Source organism: Lactuca virosa, chromosome 1 (genome assembly GCF_052849685.1).
Source record: "Lactuca virosa cultivar CGN04683 chromosome 1, Lactuca_virosa_CGN04683_v6, whole genome shotgun sequence".
Lineage (NCBI taxonomy): Eukaryota > Viridiplantae > Streptophyta > Magnoliopsida > Asterales > Asteraceae > Lactuca > Lactuca virosa.
In genome coordinates this window covers 195,651,259-195,666,215 of record NC_136426.1, presented here as the reverse complement: position 1 = coordinate 195,666,215, position 14,957 = coordinate 195,651,259, and the positions used below count along the sequence as shown (strand labels likewise).

The following is a 14,957-nucleotide window of genomic DNA, read 5'->3' as shown; positions in this document are numbered from 1 at the left end:
TATGCAAAGTTAGACTGAGTATACAACCTAGCCAAGTGATCCTAAACCTCCTTTGTTGTGTCATACTTCGTCAACTGAGTACCAACAGAGTGGATAACAAAATTATTAATCCAAGTAATGATCTTGGAGTTATAAGTCTCCCATGAATCCATTAAGGTTGCATAATTATCATCCTTCTCGTCTGTTGGTTTCTTTCTTAATCCCCCATATAGTCTTACCTTACAATAAATTTTTCATAACATAACTCTAATAGGCATAATTCTTGCCATCGAGTTGGATACTAATGGACTGAACAGAATCATCTATCGGGGCCATATTTCCAATATCAGTTAAAGGAGAATAACTGAAACAACAATAAATACGAGTAGCAGCAAAAATAATCAAAATTCAAAATTAACAAAACCAACAAACGAAACGAAACCCTCAAAGTCGACGAAACGAACGAATCAAATCAAACGGAATACAGAAACGACCAAGAAAAGCATACCCAAATTGCGAAAATTTTTAAAAACGTGGCGCGTTGCCCCCATACTCACCACGGAGTTTGATCCATGCAATGTCTTATCTGCTAGAACTCGCCCCAAAAAACGAAAATACAGATGATCAAACTAAACTCTAATACCATGAAAACTATTAAGACATAAAGCGGCTAGGGTTTTATATTATTATCAAATGAGAAGTACAAGATACAATGAAAGGAAAAGACAGAATATATAGACTAGCTAATTAGGTTTCTCTAGCTAATGGGCCAGCATAAGACCCAATACAAAATAAAACCCATAATCTTATTAAGTTAATAGCCACCTCGTCGGATCACCAAAACCTGTGAGTCGCCGTCGTCAGACCACCCTAACCACCTAGTCGCTGACTCACCGAACCACCAAAAATAGGCGGTCTTCTTATCTGTCTCTGTCACTCTTTCTCTCTCCGTCTTTTCCGGTTGGACTACCTAGTCCTTGACTTGCCAGACGACCGATATCAGGCGTTACGCCGGCATAGGGCGGCAACCTCTAGCGGAGGTGGAGATGAAAGAAATATTTAGTTTAACTTGAGAGATAAATAGAAAGAACTTATGGTGAATGCCCCAACGATGTATTTCCGGCTAGCAATGATGGCTCCAACGATATCTTATCCGGCTACAAATGTACGTCCGACCAACAATGGCTCCAACGATGTTTTTTTTTCCGGAAATGTATTTAATTTAGAGTTTATTTTTAGTGAATAAGTTTTTATTTTTGGTTTAGTTTAAAGAGTAAAATTTATAGCAAAGGGTCCTTTATTTTATGTTTTTTTTTTTTTTTTTTTTTTTTTTTTTTTTTGTGTATAATTGGTCAATTTATCAAATCAATGAAATTCTTCTTTTTAATAAAATTCTTCTTTTCTTGGGAATTTGAACTTGATTGCATGCGAAATATGTGTGCTTAATACTAGAGTGGTGTATAAAACAACAGTGGTGTATGATAAAACTCATTCAACAAAGATTATAACAGTAAATGATACATTTTCTAAAAATTAGGTTGCATAGTTTGACAAGTTGTTTAAATGCCTCAACCAAATGACATATTTTTTTTATTGATGAAGGTCACACTGAACAATCATTTCAAGGTCTGAAAGCAGAGAATGCTATAACGGAGTTGTTTCCACCAAAACCAAATGAATTTGAAATGGCTGCAAAAAAATTCTTTAAATAAGAGAACTTCAAAATCAGGAATCAAATTAAAGAGAAACCGGGACAAACTCACCAACATCAATCTTGTGTGGTTGTTTTATATCTGCGACAGTGTCGAACTCCACTGTAGGATCAAGATTCTATCATTACACCAAAAAAATGTCAAAACTAAAAGAACAAGGAAGGGGAAAATATGAGAAATATAGGTATTACATACAAACTGATTAATTGTAGGATGCAACCAGCCTGTTTGTATTGCTTTAATTGTAGCAATGGCTTCCATACCTCCCGCTGCTCCAAGACAATGTCCGATTATAGACTGAAACATATACAAGAAACTAAATCCTGATATAGAGATGACATTATGGAGATATGGCTAATAACAAGGATATACCTTGGTGGAATTCATTTTAACCCCTGTGGTGGTCTTAAATACCTTCCTGAGAGCGTTTACCTCAGCCAAATCTCCAACCACTGTTGAAGTTGCATGTGCATTTATGTAGTTAACCTACCAACAATATTATTTTAAAGAGTGATTGATTAGTCTTATGAGAAATACCACACTCAAATGTAAAGAACATAAGATGAACATTAACATTAGAAAAACACCCACATATAAAAGGAGAATAGATAATGATATATAAGAGGAGCGTAGAGAGTTTGAAGTGGTCAACAAATTATATGAGTCTACTTATTTCACATTTTCATTCCTAGAAACTATCAACACATGTATTTATGTTTTTATAATAAAAAAAATGTGTTGCATTTATAAATGATTCGTTAATATTAGTATAAATTATATGAAGGGTAATCTTCAGAAATTCCACTATTTTGGTTATTAATTAAAAATAACGTAATATTCAGAAAAATCTCAATATTCTGAATAAGTTAACGAAAAACGACAGAATGCTGATAAAATCTGTGAAACCGACAAAAAAGGGGTATTCCGAAGTTTTGGACGGTAATGTATCATTTTTTGTAAAATAATAATAATAATAATAATAAATAATTTAGAATTAAATCATAAACTAGATGAATTCCCTATACTTTATAGCAATTTTTTGATATTAAAACTTTATCATAGAATTCCCTATACTTTATGTCAATTTTTTGTTAATTAACACTTATAAGGCGTGGATCACACTTACAAAATAAAAAAGGAGATATATTTTTTCTATTTAATGGACGATCAGTATTATTCGAAACATATTTTTAGTCTTAGGTGGGAGAGAAAAAGAGGTTCATCAAAGACGAAACTTAAAAAAATCCGCTAGCTTTTCATAAATAATGCTTCTACCTCTTTTAGATAGAAAATGACAAACACAAATGAAGATCAAATCTGAAAAACAAACAAATCAAATAGTAGTCAAGCAAAACTTGTATTAAAGTAGGTTTGCAACGCCACTTGTTGAATGCAAAACTTTGTGTTTGTTTAAAAAAATAAAGTCCAACACACATGAAAGCGATTATGTTAAAAACAATTTTGTAAGAAAAATATAATATGTAAAAATAGCAAAGTCTATTTAAAATAAAGAATAGAAACAGATATGTGAAAAGGAAAATTTTAAAAAGACTATTAAATTTCAGAAATAAATTCACAAAATTTAATTGTAAAATAAGATATATATAAAAAATTAAAAGAAATCTATAAAAAAATTGTAAAACTAACTTTAAATTTTAAAAACAAAGTTAATAAAAAAATTGAAGAAATTTATGAGAAGGATATGGACGAAATTTGTGAAAAAAAAAATAAAAATTGGTCTAAAAGTGTAACAAAAGAAAAAAGATAAATGAATTGAATTTGTAAATATTTTGAAAAAAAGTTAATTAAATTGAGTTTGTAAATATTTTCTAAAAATAGACCAAATATGTAAAATTAGAAATCTATTAAATCAAAAGCCCAAAATACAAAAAGAGTAGTGGAGGAATCGAATATAGGCCTGTTGTGGGCGCGTTATTGGTGAGGTGGCAATCAAAATGTCGTTGTAAAGAAGACGAGGTGCAACGAGAAATATGATTGGGTATTGGATTATTTAACTATTGAACTCAACGATTTAAAAAAAATATATATATTTTTTACCTATAAATACATATTATCTACTCCAATTCCATTCACACCTTTCTGCTTTTTCTCTATATGGATCCGCTCGACTCGTCCTACAATAACGATGTGGATATGTTCGTCACTATGATGTATTAGTATTGCACTAACGAGCAACTATAAACTGATGTAGCACCTCTACTAACAAGACATGCGATGTTAAATAGAAATCGTGAAGAAGTACACGAACATCTATATTGTGATTACTTTGTGAATAATTGTATCTACGTGTTAAAAGATTTCAAATTAAGATTTCGTTTTGAGTAGGAATGTGTTCCTACGGATAGCCAATGCCTTGGAAAGCAGACAATGTTTCTTTAATTTTAATTAATATATATTTACCATATCTTTAGACAAAACAAATACAAATTTTTACATAATTAATATATGTTTAGGTATAAATTTTTCCAATTGAGATATGATGCTAGATGTAGGAGAGGATTCATAGTGTTGCAAAAATGTGATGTTGCCATTCGTTTGATAGCTACGGGAGAGTCACCCGATACCATAGACAATTATATGAGAATGTCTAAAAGAATCACTAGAGAAAGTTTGAATAATTTGTCAAGAGGTGTTGTGGAAACATTCGGTGACGTTTATTTGTGGAAACCTTCGTTGCATGATATGCAAGTATTATATGTAGAATAATAAAGAAAGACATGGGTTTCTAAGAATGCTAGGGAGCTTTAATTGCACACACTGGAAATGGAAAAATTATCTAATGTCATGGAAAGGACAGTATACAAGTGGTCATCATGGAGAGACTTTGTTGGTCTTAAAGGCTATACTTCCCAGGATTTATGGATTTAGCATGTTTTTTTGGGGGTTGTGGGTTCCAACAACGCTGTAAGGATGGAATACCTTACGGATGGAACATATCATTCGTATTCCGCATTCCTGAAGGCATTCCGACACTCAGTGGAACCAAGAGAAACAATATTCAGGAGAAGACAAGAAGAATCATGTAAGAATGTGGAACGTGCTTTTGGAGTTATAAAGTCGAAGTGACACATAGTTGAACATGTGGCACGACCATTAGACTTAGAAACTCTACGACATATTATGTATGCATGTATCATAATGCATAAGATGGTAGTAGAAGATAAATGACATAATATTATACACTATATCCCAACAGAGCCCAGACACATTCAATTTCAAATAAGAACAACAAAATATTTGTACATAGTCGTTAGTATTCAAGACGCACAAAACCACATGCAATTTCTAGAAGACTTGGCAGATTATATCTACGATGGTAACGATGATGATGAATAGTGTTACTTAGGGAAAAATATGTATTTTTTTCTTGTAATATATTTTTTTTTAAATTTAGATGTTATGTTTAATTTAAACATTATGTTTAATGTTCTTAAACATTATATATATATATATATATATATATATATATATATATATATATATATATATATATATCTTACAAAGGTACTTATTAAAATTAATATGGTTTAAGATAGACAATCTATCTTGAACCATATCCATTTGTATATCTCAAACTCTTCATATTATACTACTTAAATGATTATTTAATTGAAATATTTTGCCTATATTATAAACATTTGCTTCTCTTCCGTTATCACTTTTTTTTTTCTCTTTTCATTTTTGTTATATAGTATGCATGAGAATAGAGAAGTTTCAAATATGTTTGTTTGCTTCTTTGCATATCTTTTTTCCTTCTATTTTTTGAAAATTCGATAAGAAGTTTGAAGTGTACAAGAGTCAATCCAAAAGATTTTGGTATTTAGAGAGGATGAATAATTGTCTCAAGATTATATGTTTAGAGCAAACAGAACATTGTTGTCAAATTTGATATGTTATGTGTTGAAAATGTGTTTGTAAAAGAAAAAATAAGATAGAAACAAAGATAAAATTTTAGGTGAAGTTTATACATTTAGAGCTAAATGAAAAGTGTTACTTCAGTTTGATGTATTTAAAGTGTGTTTAAACAATAATTGTGTTTTAATGAGTTCTATTCACATGTGAATTTTATTTTGATGGCGTAATTCTTTTTATTCTTATCTTTTCAAAAGTTATACTTTGAAAAATTTTCACATCAAAATATTCAACTTCCAATGTTTTTTATTACAAAATGGTCTTTCAAATAATCTATATTTTCACATCATAATATTCATCTTCCAATTTCCTACTATACTATATGTTACAGTATGTATCCTCTGTATGTTAGGATGTAGATATGTCGTATACTATATGTTACAGTATGTATCCTCTGTATGTTAGGATGTAGATATGTCGTAGTATGTTGTTAAGAAAGTACACCAACTTAGTCGATTGCTTTTTATTGTTAGATTGTTCGTTTGTAGATCTGTTATATCATGTTGTGAGTAGAGAGTAGTCCATCTATGAGTAGAAGGCCAAGATAATCATGACGGACCACCTTTACGATTAAGGATAAGGGGCGGAGTAGCTTTACGCTGAATGCCAAAGGGATGGACCAACTTCATGTTGAAGGACAAAGGGGTGGACCAGCTTTATGTTTGTGGTTATTATGTGTATGTGTAGACTAGAATAGTCTTCTGTATAATTGGTTCTTTGTATATACGATTTGTTCATATGTATGTATGAGGAGTTGACGGTGGAACGACGACATGACGCGAGCCTATAGACTTGTGTTGAGAATGGAACGTCGATAGGTCATGAGTTCAGATACACATGTTATCGATGGAACGAAAAAAAGCCGTGAGCCAATTTTTGTATGCATTGTATATGTATTGTGATATATGGTATGTTGGGGAACTCACTTAGCTTTATGCTTACAGTTGTACATTGAATGTTTTTCAGGTAATTCTACTGTCAGAAAGAGGAGCCCAACTTGACTGTGCGCTGTTGATTTATTAATTAGACTTCTGTTGATTCTAAATTACTACTCTGTTTTAGAAATGATTGAATAAAAGTATCTTTTTATATTAGCATTGGAAATTGTATTTTACAATGTTAGACAAATGAATTTGTTTCGAACAAATGTTATCATTATACTCTACTCTGAAAATGAAAATTTTGGTTTGAAAAGTGGGACGTTTCATTATTCCACAAAGAAAGAGACAAATATTATTATATAAGAGGTCGGTGGCGTGGCGGGAAGATGGATGGATTTGGGATTGGAGAAATATAAGAATGGATGGTGTGGAAACCTATCAACCTCAAGACGTAAGAGACTTTTTTTAGAACATTTCACTTTGAATTTAGAGGTGGATTATTGGAAGTTGGATATTTGTTATGATGTAAGATTTACTGTTAAAAAATAATTGAATGGATATGGAACAATTTCTATTATCGGATGCTAATATGTAAACAATGTGGATTTGGTATGTTAATAGAATACTGAAAAAAAGTAATCTTGGCATTTTCTTTTGGACCGACTACCTCTTCAAACAAATTTGGTCGCACTAGGTATGGATATCCCCTTGATTTTAGTAACTGGTTTTCGGGAACATGGACAGGTTTGGGATTGGAGAAATTTAAGAATGGATGGTGTGGAAACCTATCGAATTCAAGACTTAAGAGTCTTTTTCTAGAAAATTTCACTTTGAATTTAAAGATAGATTATTGGAAGTTGGATATTTCAGATGATGGAAGATTTAATGTTAAAAAATAATCGAATGGATATGGAACAATTTATGTTATCAGATGCTAATATGGAAACAATGTGGATTTAGTATGTTAATAGAATACTAGAAAAAAACTTGGCATTTTCTTTTGGACCGACTACCTCTTCAAACAAATTTGGTTACAATAAGTATTGATATCCCCTTGATTTTACTAACCAGTTTTCGGGAAGATGGATGTGTTTAGGATTGGAGAAATTTAAGAATGGATGGTATGAAAACCTATTAACTTCAAGACTTAAGATTATTCTTTTTAAAAGATTTAACTTTGAATTTAGAGGTGGATTATTGGAAGTTGGATATTTCAGATAATGGAAGATTTAATGTTAAAAAATAATCGAATGGATATGGAACAATTTATGTTATTGGATGCTAATATGAAATGTGGATTTAGTATGTTAATAGAATGCTAAAAAAATCTTAACATTTGCTTTTGGACCCACTACCTTTGAAACAAATTTAGGTATTGGTATCCCCTTGATTTTACTAATCAGTTTTTGGGAAGATGGATGGATTTGGGATTGAAGAAATTTAAGAATTGATGACGTGGAAACCTATCAACTTCAAGACATAAAAAGTCTTTTTTTAGAAGATTTCTCTTTGAATTTAGGGATGGATTAGGAAGTTGGATATTTCTGATGATGGAAGATTTAATGTTAAAAAATAATCGAATGGATATGGAACAATTTATGTTATTTAATGCTGATATGGAAACAATGTGGATTTAGTATGTTAATAGAATACTGAAAAAAAAATTGGCATTTGCTTTTGGACCGACTACCTTTTCAAACAAATTTGGTCACACTAGGTATTGATATCTCCTTGATTTTACTAATCAATTTTTGGGCAACCAAAAACAGGTAAGAGGTAACTTGATCAATACCGATTTAACCGATTAAATTGGCATCATAGGCTTTTCTCCCATAAGAAGTACCTTGGATCCATCACCTAGTATAAATACCTAATCTATTAAAAAATTTATACCGAACATAATTTTACTCTGGTTACATAAGTTTGAGAATTGAAAAATAGAATTATGTTCATCGGAACATTGATAGAGAGAGCGCAACACTAATTTTTTTCCCATCTATCATAGAAGCAGTTGTAGGGAAATTTAGGGTTTGTGGTGGAGATCTGGATAACAACTTGGATCGTCATATCACTTTCCAAACTGATATTTCTACCATATGCATGGGTTACAAGAAATTCAGCCTAGGATAATCCAAGTGGACACTTACGATTCTAGGCACAGAAATCGTAAGCCAATATGCTAGAGGATTCTGTGAAAGTATGATGAAAAAACAAGAGCTTAAGATCGTATCTCTCTTCTGAAAAGAAGAGTCGTTTATATAATAAACGATATTAGGGTTTCATTAGGGTTGAGCCGCTATACATTCCTTTGGAAGCAAGTCAGGGTAATCCGAATTTTAATGAGGATATAGGGTTAACAAAACTAACGAGTTTCGTTAGTTTTACCATAATCACCCTCAAGATTCAGAATATCCCACTATGTACCCATATGTAAAATTCGAAGAGGTTTTGGGGCGCTGCCCCTTGGACCCCAGCCAGGGGCAACTCTGCCCCTTGGACCCCGATAGGGGCGCTGCCCCTTTGGAAACCCCGGACCTAGGGGCGCTGCCCCCGGACCCCCGACTAGTCGTCGAACTGGCTACTAATTTGATCTTATACATGCGTGCACTCCACACCAACCCGTACACATATTAGAAAACAAATTAAGAAGCCCCTTAGCTCACATGCTAATTCCAGTTACATAAAATGACATGGTGACACTAAAATCACTAACAACAGCCACCGTCATTTTGGATGATGAAGCTGAAATTTCACGTCTAAGAACGAAAATAGCTCTTCAAATTCAGATTGTGAAGTTGCACACAATAGTTTTCAGTGATATTACTTCGTTGAGAATGCTATAAATGATTGGAACATGTTTTGATGACGGTTCCAAATAAGTAACCAGCCTTGGCTTAAAATTTGGTGGAACATATATTAAAATTTGGTGGAACATATATTATAGTTATACAACGATGACTATTGACAAGGATTGTTTTATTATTTAGGTTTATGTTTTTTTGAATTAGGAGTTGTGCAATATTTTTATTTTTATTTTATTATGTAATTTCTGAGATTTTTAGTTTAAGTTGATGAAATTTTAATTTTTTATATGTTAAGTGTTTCAAAATTGACAATTAAAATTATTTTTTAAAAAACAAAAAATAGGTGAAAGTTTAAAGATGCCTATAGCTATATCATACATTAAAGAAAGAGGAAGTGCCGAAGTGGAATGATTTATCGCTTTAAAGCTTTAAATGAAGTTAAATGCTGAAATATAAAAAGAAAAAATACGAGTTATATCACATAAATTTATAGCGTTAAAGAATCATGTATGCTTCACAAGTACACACTTAACAATTTAAATTTTAAATCATATTTAAAATTATGATCATTTCTAATAAATGAATGTTTTTTTTTTTGTTACTTGTTACATTTTCATTTAATTTGCCAAATATTATTTTGTGATTATTTTAAATTAATTTTTTTTTCACATGTCATTTTACGAGTTTTTTTTTTATTTTATTAAATTTCACATAATATTTTAATGTAATAATTACAATAAATATAGTATTATCATCTTTAATAAATGAAGATTTTTTTTGCCACTTGTCATTTTTATTCAATTTGTCAAATATCATATTGTACTTATTTTGAATTGATTTTTTTTTCACATGTCATTTTATAAGTTTTCTATTTTATTAAATTTCACATAATATTTTAATATAATAATTGCAATAAATATGGTAATAAATGTATATAAATTTCATTAATTAACTTAACTTTTAATGTTAAAATTTTCAAAATTAAAGTTCATTAATTTCTTTTATTTATTTAAATATAAAAGATAAAAATCATTTCGATTCTAATAATTCATTATTTTTCTTATTTTCTTATAAATTCAAAGTTATCAAATATTTTGATCATTATATTAAACTTTTTTTTAAATTAACCAATATAATACATGGGTCTTACAACTAGTTATATAATATATAACTCAATAAAAAGAAGCTTTTTAAGCAAACAACTGAAATTAATCATGTTGATCAAATTTTGTTGTAATTTAATATGAAAAATTAAATTGATTCCTACTTTTTATGCCTACAAATGTTCCTACCCAATAAAATTATGATAAGTGTCATAATTTCATATTTTTTTAACTAACTCATTAAGGCTATATTAGAAATATATCTAATACAATTAAATTGAATATTGATTTGTCATAATTTTATTGGGTAGGAATAATTGTAGGCAGGTAATTTAATTTCTTATTTAATATTGATAACAGTTATTATGTATTACTTTGTCACCAAAAATAAATCACTACACTTTCACTTTGGTTAGAATTTGAGGATGAGCAGTCGGGTACGTATCAAAGGATTCCACGCGGTATTTAAACAAAATAAAATTTAACCTAATTACTAGTTTTTGTAAATTTTAAGACCCGAATCCAAAACAGGCTTTGATTAACTTTGACATGTTTAAGTGAATCCAATCCAGAAAAATATTAAGTACCTCCTCTACAGACACACCAGCGTTCTTAAGGCTCATCTGAATGCAAGAAGAAACACCCAATCCGTCGGGTCGTGGATTAGTTATATGATAAGCATCACAATTGACTGCACCTCCCAAGAATTCCGCATGTATTGGTGCCCCCCTTTTCATTGCATGTTCTAAACTCTCCATTACCTAAAAACATGGCAAATCAATATTCACATAAACGAAACATAAAATTATGTCAATCTACACTTAAATCTGTAAGATTTATGTCGAGTTTTCTTGTTTTTTCTCTCCAAAAAAGAGGTTATGGACAGATTTATAGTGCGTCACATGGTACAAGTAAAATTACCAAAACACCAGCACCTTCACCTATGACAAACCCATCTCTATTTTTATCCCATGGTCTACTAGCTGTCTGTGGATCATGGTTTCTTTTAGACAATGCGTTAGTAGCAGCAAGACTTGCCACTCCGAAAGGAATAAGAGCAGCTTCACTTCCACCAGCAATCATCAAATCAGCCTCACCTTCACGAATATGATTCGCAGCAGCACAGAAACAAAAGTTGGATGTTGCACAAGCAGCTGAAATGGAGTACGTTGGTCCCATAAAGCCAAGATGATGAGCAAGTACAGCTGAAGTCATGTTTTGTAGGTCGTAAGGTGTGAAAAAAGGTGATATTTTCTCATAACCTCCCTCCATCAGAGAATTTAATGCATCAGAAAAAACCGACATGCCTCCCATTCCTGTTCCAACAAGTATACCAGCACGCTCCTTATTAATCTGCACACCATGAAAAGGTACTGAAATCTATTGGATCAAATATATATGAAGTTCTTTAAAGAATTACAAACCTTAGAGAGTTCATGGACTCGAAGACCAGCATCTTCAAGAGCTTTTTTCCCTGCCACAATGCAATACCGTAGATAATCATCAAGTCTCAAGTCATTTTTGTCATCTATATACCCATCTGACCTGAAATGACTAATCTGACCCCCGAATCTTGTAGGGAGCTTTGAAGTATTGAATTTATCTATTAACCTGACGCCGTTTTCCCCAGCTAAGAGTTTTTGGTAGTAGGTATCAACATCATTTCCATACACAGAGACAAGACCCATACCCGTAACAACCACCCTTTTTTTTGCATCTTTTTCTCTTTTAGGGGACGTTGCAGATATGTTAGAAGCTAATATGTAGTGGTGTTTTGTAGTAGTGCGTGGTGGTGATTTCACTGTTATGTGTGAAGTATACTTGGGGATCGGAGATAACGAGTGTGATGTTGGCCTTAGAAGAGTTTGAGTTTCCATATATATGAGCATATGTAGAGAGAGATACAAAAGTAATTCGAGAATTTTAGTGTCGTAAATAGTGTTGTGTCACTTCAACAGTTCAAATACCATATATATACATGAATATACCAAGGCACAATTTAATAAATTCCACTACGACGGGTTTGTAAGAAGTACGAGTATATTACTCAAATCTTCCATGTTGTTGTATAATTGTTGGATTGAGGGCTCAACTTCGTTTATTTTAACTATATGGCTTAAATTGGAATTTTTTTTGTGGTTTTTGATATCTTTAGTATCATTCTGTTCCGGATTCCTATTCTGGATTTGAAGGACTTTATTCTCCCTAATTAATTTATTTTTAACTAGTTTATAACCCGTGCGAATCACGGTTACAAAATTAATTAAATTTTCATAGTAAAAACTTAAAATTATTAATAAATTATTTCAAATAAATTACTTTAAATAAAATATTAATTAAGAGATATTTTTTAGTTATATAAAATTATAATCGTTAATTTAAATAAATACATGAAATTATATCACCTTATTATATATATATTAATTTTATTTTATTTTTTATTCTAATGTTATTAATTTAATGTAATTAGAGTGTGAAATTTAAAATTTGAAATTTGAAATGAAGAATCAATTATTAGTTTAATGTAATTAGAGTGAGAAATTTAAAATTAAAAATTAAAAATGAAGAATTAATAGGTTGACATGTGGCATAATAGGTGACATATAATATTAATGATGATTTTTAATATTATGACACTTGTCAATAGGAGAATAAACTTACTAATTTATTAGAATAGAGATGTGTTTATTATTTATATCCAATATCATTATTTTTTATTTTATAACTTAATTTTTTTTTTCTTATTTTTTTTGCCGTCCTCCGGTGACCATAATCTCCATCTCCGATGAGCACCCGACCCTCCTTTATCTTCCTCCCTAGAAAGATCAAAAGCCGCATGCAAAACAGATTTTGGCCAAGTACGTTTGTTTAAAAGGAGAGCAAAAGCCAAAACACAAAAACTATATAATCATCTCCATCCGCCCCACCAGACATGTTCACCATCGTCTCCATTGAGCACCCCAACGGATCTGTCCAAGTTCGTTCGTTAAATGAACATATGGGAACAAAAAAACACAATATGATTTGTTAACCTTAGATATTAAAATCAAATCGAAACTATGTAGATAAAAATCAAACCACGAATAATCCATACTCTTGAATCGATATCTGCAAAACCAACAAGTTATAAATCAATTTACAGAGAATGTTTTCATCTTCATCTTCTTAAAGTGCCAAAATAAAACACAATGATATAAAAATTCATATGAAGATGTGAATAGGTGATTTACAAATATAAATGGTGTTGCACAAAGATGGGAGGCTAGGGAGGGTTAAAAAATAGGTGATTTACAAATATTAATAATGCGTAATTGTTGTATAGCAAACTAGCTCAACTCAATGATTCAACTCATTGATTCATTCCGTCATTCTCATTGATCATATATATGTTTCACATGGTGTTTACAAGTACATAAGAACCCACTATATATAAGAAAAATGTTGGATAAACCAAAGGTGTTTACAAGTACATAACTCCTACTTAAGAAACACTTAAATATATATACAACTATGGGAATACAATGAGTTACAACTTAAATCGCTTAAATCGCTTTGACATGTATTTGGAATACAATGAGTTACACTTAAATCGCTTTGACATGTATTTGGAATAAATACTATGGAAGTGACTTTGTGAACAAGTATGTATGATTATTCTCTAATCCAACATGTTGCACTTCAATTTTTAAATTTCTTGTTGTTCATGCGTAAAGAACAATTTTAAGGAGATGTGCTTACTGTTATCCTTCTGATGTAACCATTTTTTGCTTGATGAATAATAGAAGTGTTATTTTCATATATGAAAAATAGTTTACTAGAATCAAAGATAAATCACATGTACTTCAAAGATGGAAAATTGCAACTTGTAGCCACACACACTCTCTAGTTGCCTCATAGAACGCGAGTAGTTCATATTGATTCTTCAAACTAGCAATTAGAGTACGTTTACAAGATATGGAACGTCCCTTATGGTTGTAATAAGTAACCTGTAGCATCATAGCCGACAAGCGGCTAATAGAAGACGTCTTTAATACCATTCCAGTGGCGATGTGTTCGCACAATGTTGTGTGGAGCAAGATAGTTCATAACAAACAAGATGTTCGATCAAGTACATTGGGCCAAGTATAATAACTTGCCTATTTCACGTAGACATTGTTGGGTTATGAGGGATCTTGGTGGCTTCAAAGACGCACAACGGAAGCAATAAAAACGATAATATCATCAGTCAAAAACAGATCCATGCTCAACCACATCTATTGTAACTAAATAAAGAGGAAGTAACAAAATAAAGCATACCCTTGTAGTCCCTTGAAATCTTCTTTAGATCAAGATGAAAAAAGAGTTCTAGGAGCCCAATATAAAGCTCCTATTTTGTAATCACACCCAAGATATGATGAAACAACACTTAACACCTCTGGATCTGATGAACACCTTGAACACCAAAAGCATAATCTGATCTGTGATAAAGCATGTCGTGCTGACAAAGAATTCGGAGGGTTTTGGACGAATTTTTGAGTTGTTTCAGAAACTTCAAATTTCAGCCAA

At 31.2% G+C, this 14,957-nt stretch overlaps 1 protein-coding gene across 1 annotated transcript; it reads right to left on the bottom strand.

Annotated features, from left to right (window-relative positions):
- Window positions 1-1,456: 1,456 nt before the first annotated feature.
- LOC145163589 (3-oxoacyl-[acyl-carrier-protein] synthase I, chloroplastic-like) lies at window positions 1,457-12,375 on the bottom strand. The gene is made up of 7 exons (XM_079082414.1): window positions 11,837-12,375; window positions 11,334-11,765; window positions 11,000-11,173; window positions 2,064-2,177; window positions 1,887-1,988; window positions 1,743-1,809; window positions 1,457-1,668 (listed from the first exon to the last, which is right to left on the bottom strand). Exons 1-7 carry the CDS (start codon window positions 12,299-12,301, stop codon window positions 1,601-1,603), a joined length of 1,422 nt encoding a protein of 473 aa, XP_078938540.1. The 5' UTR covers window positions 12,302-12,375; the 3' UTR covers window positions 1,457-1,600.
- Between the last annotated feature and the right edge of the window lie 2,582 nt (window positions 12,376-14,957).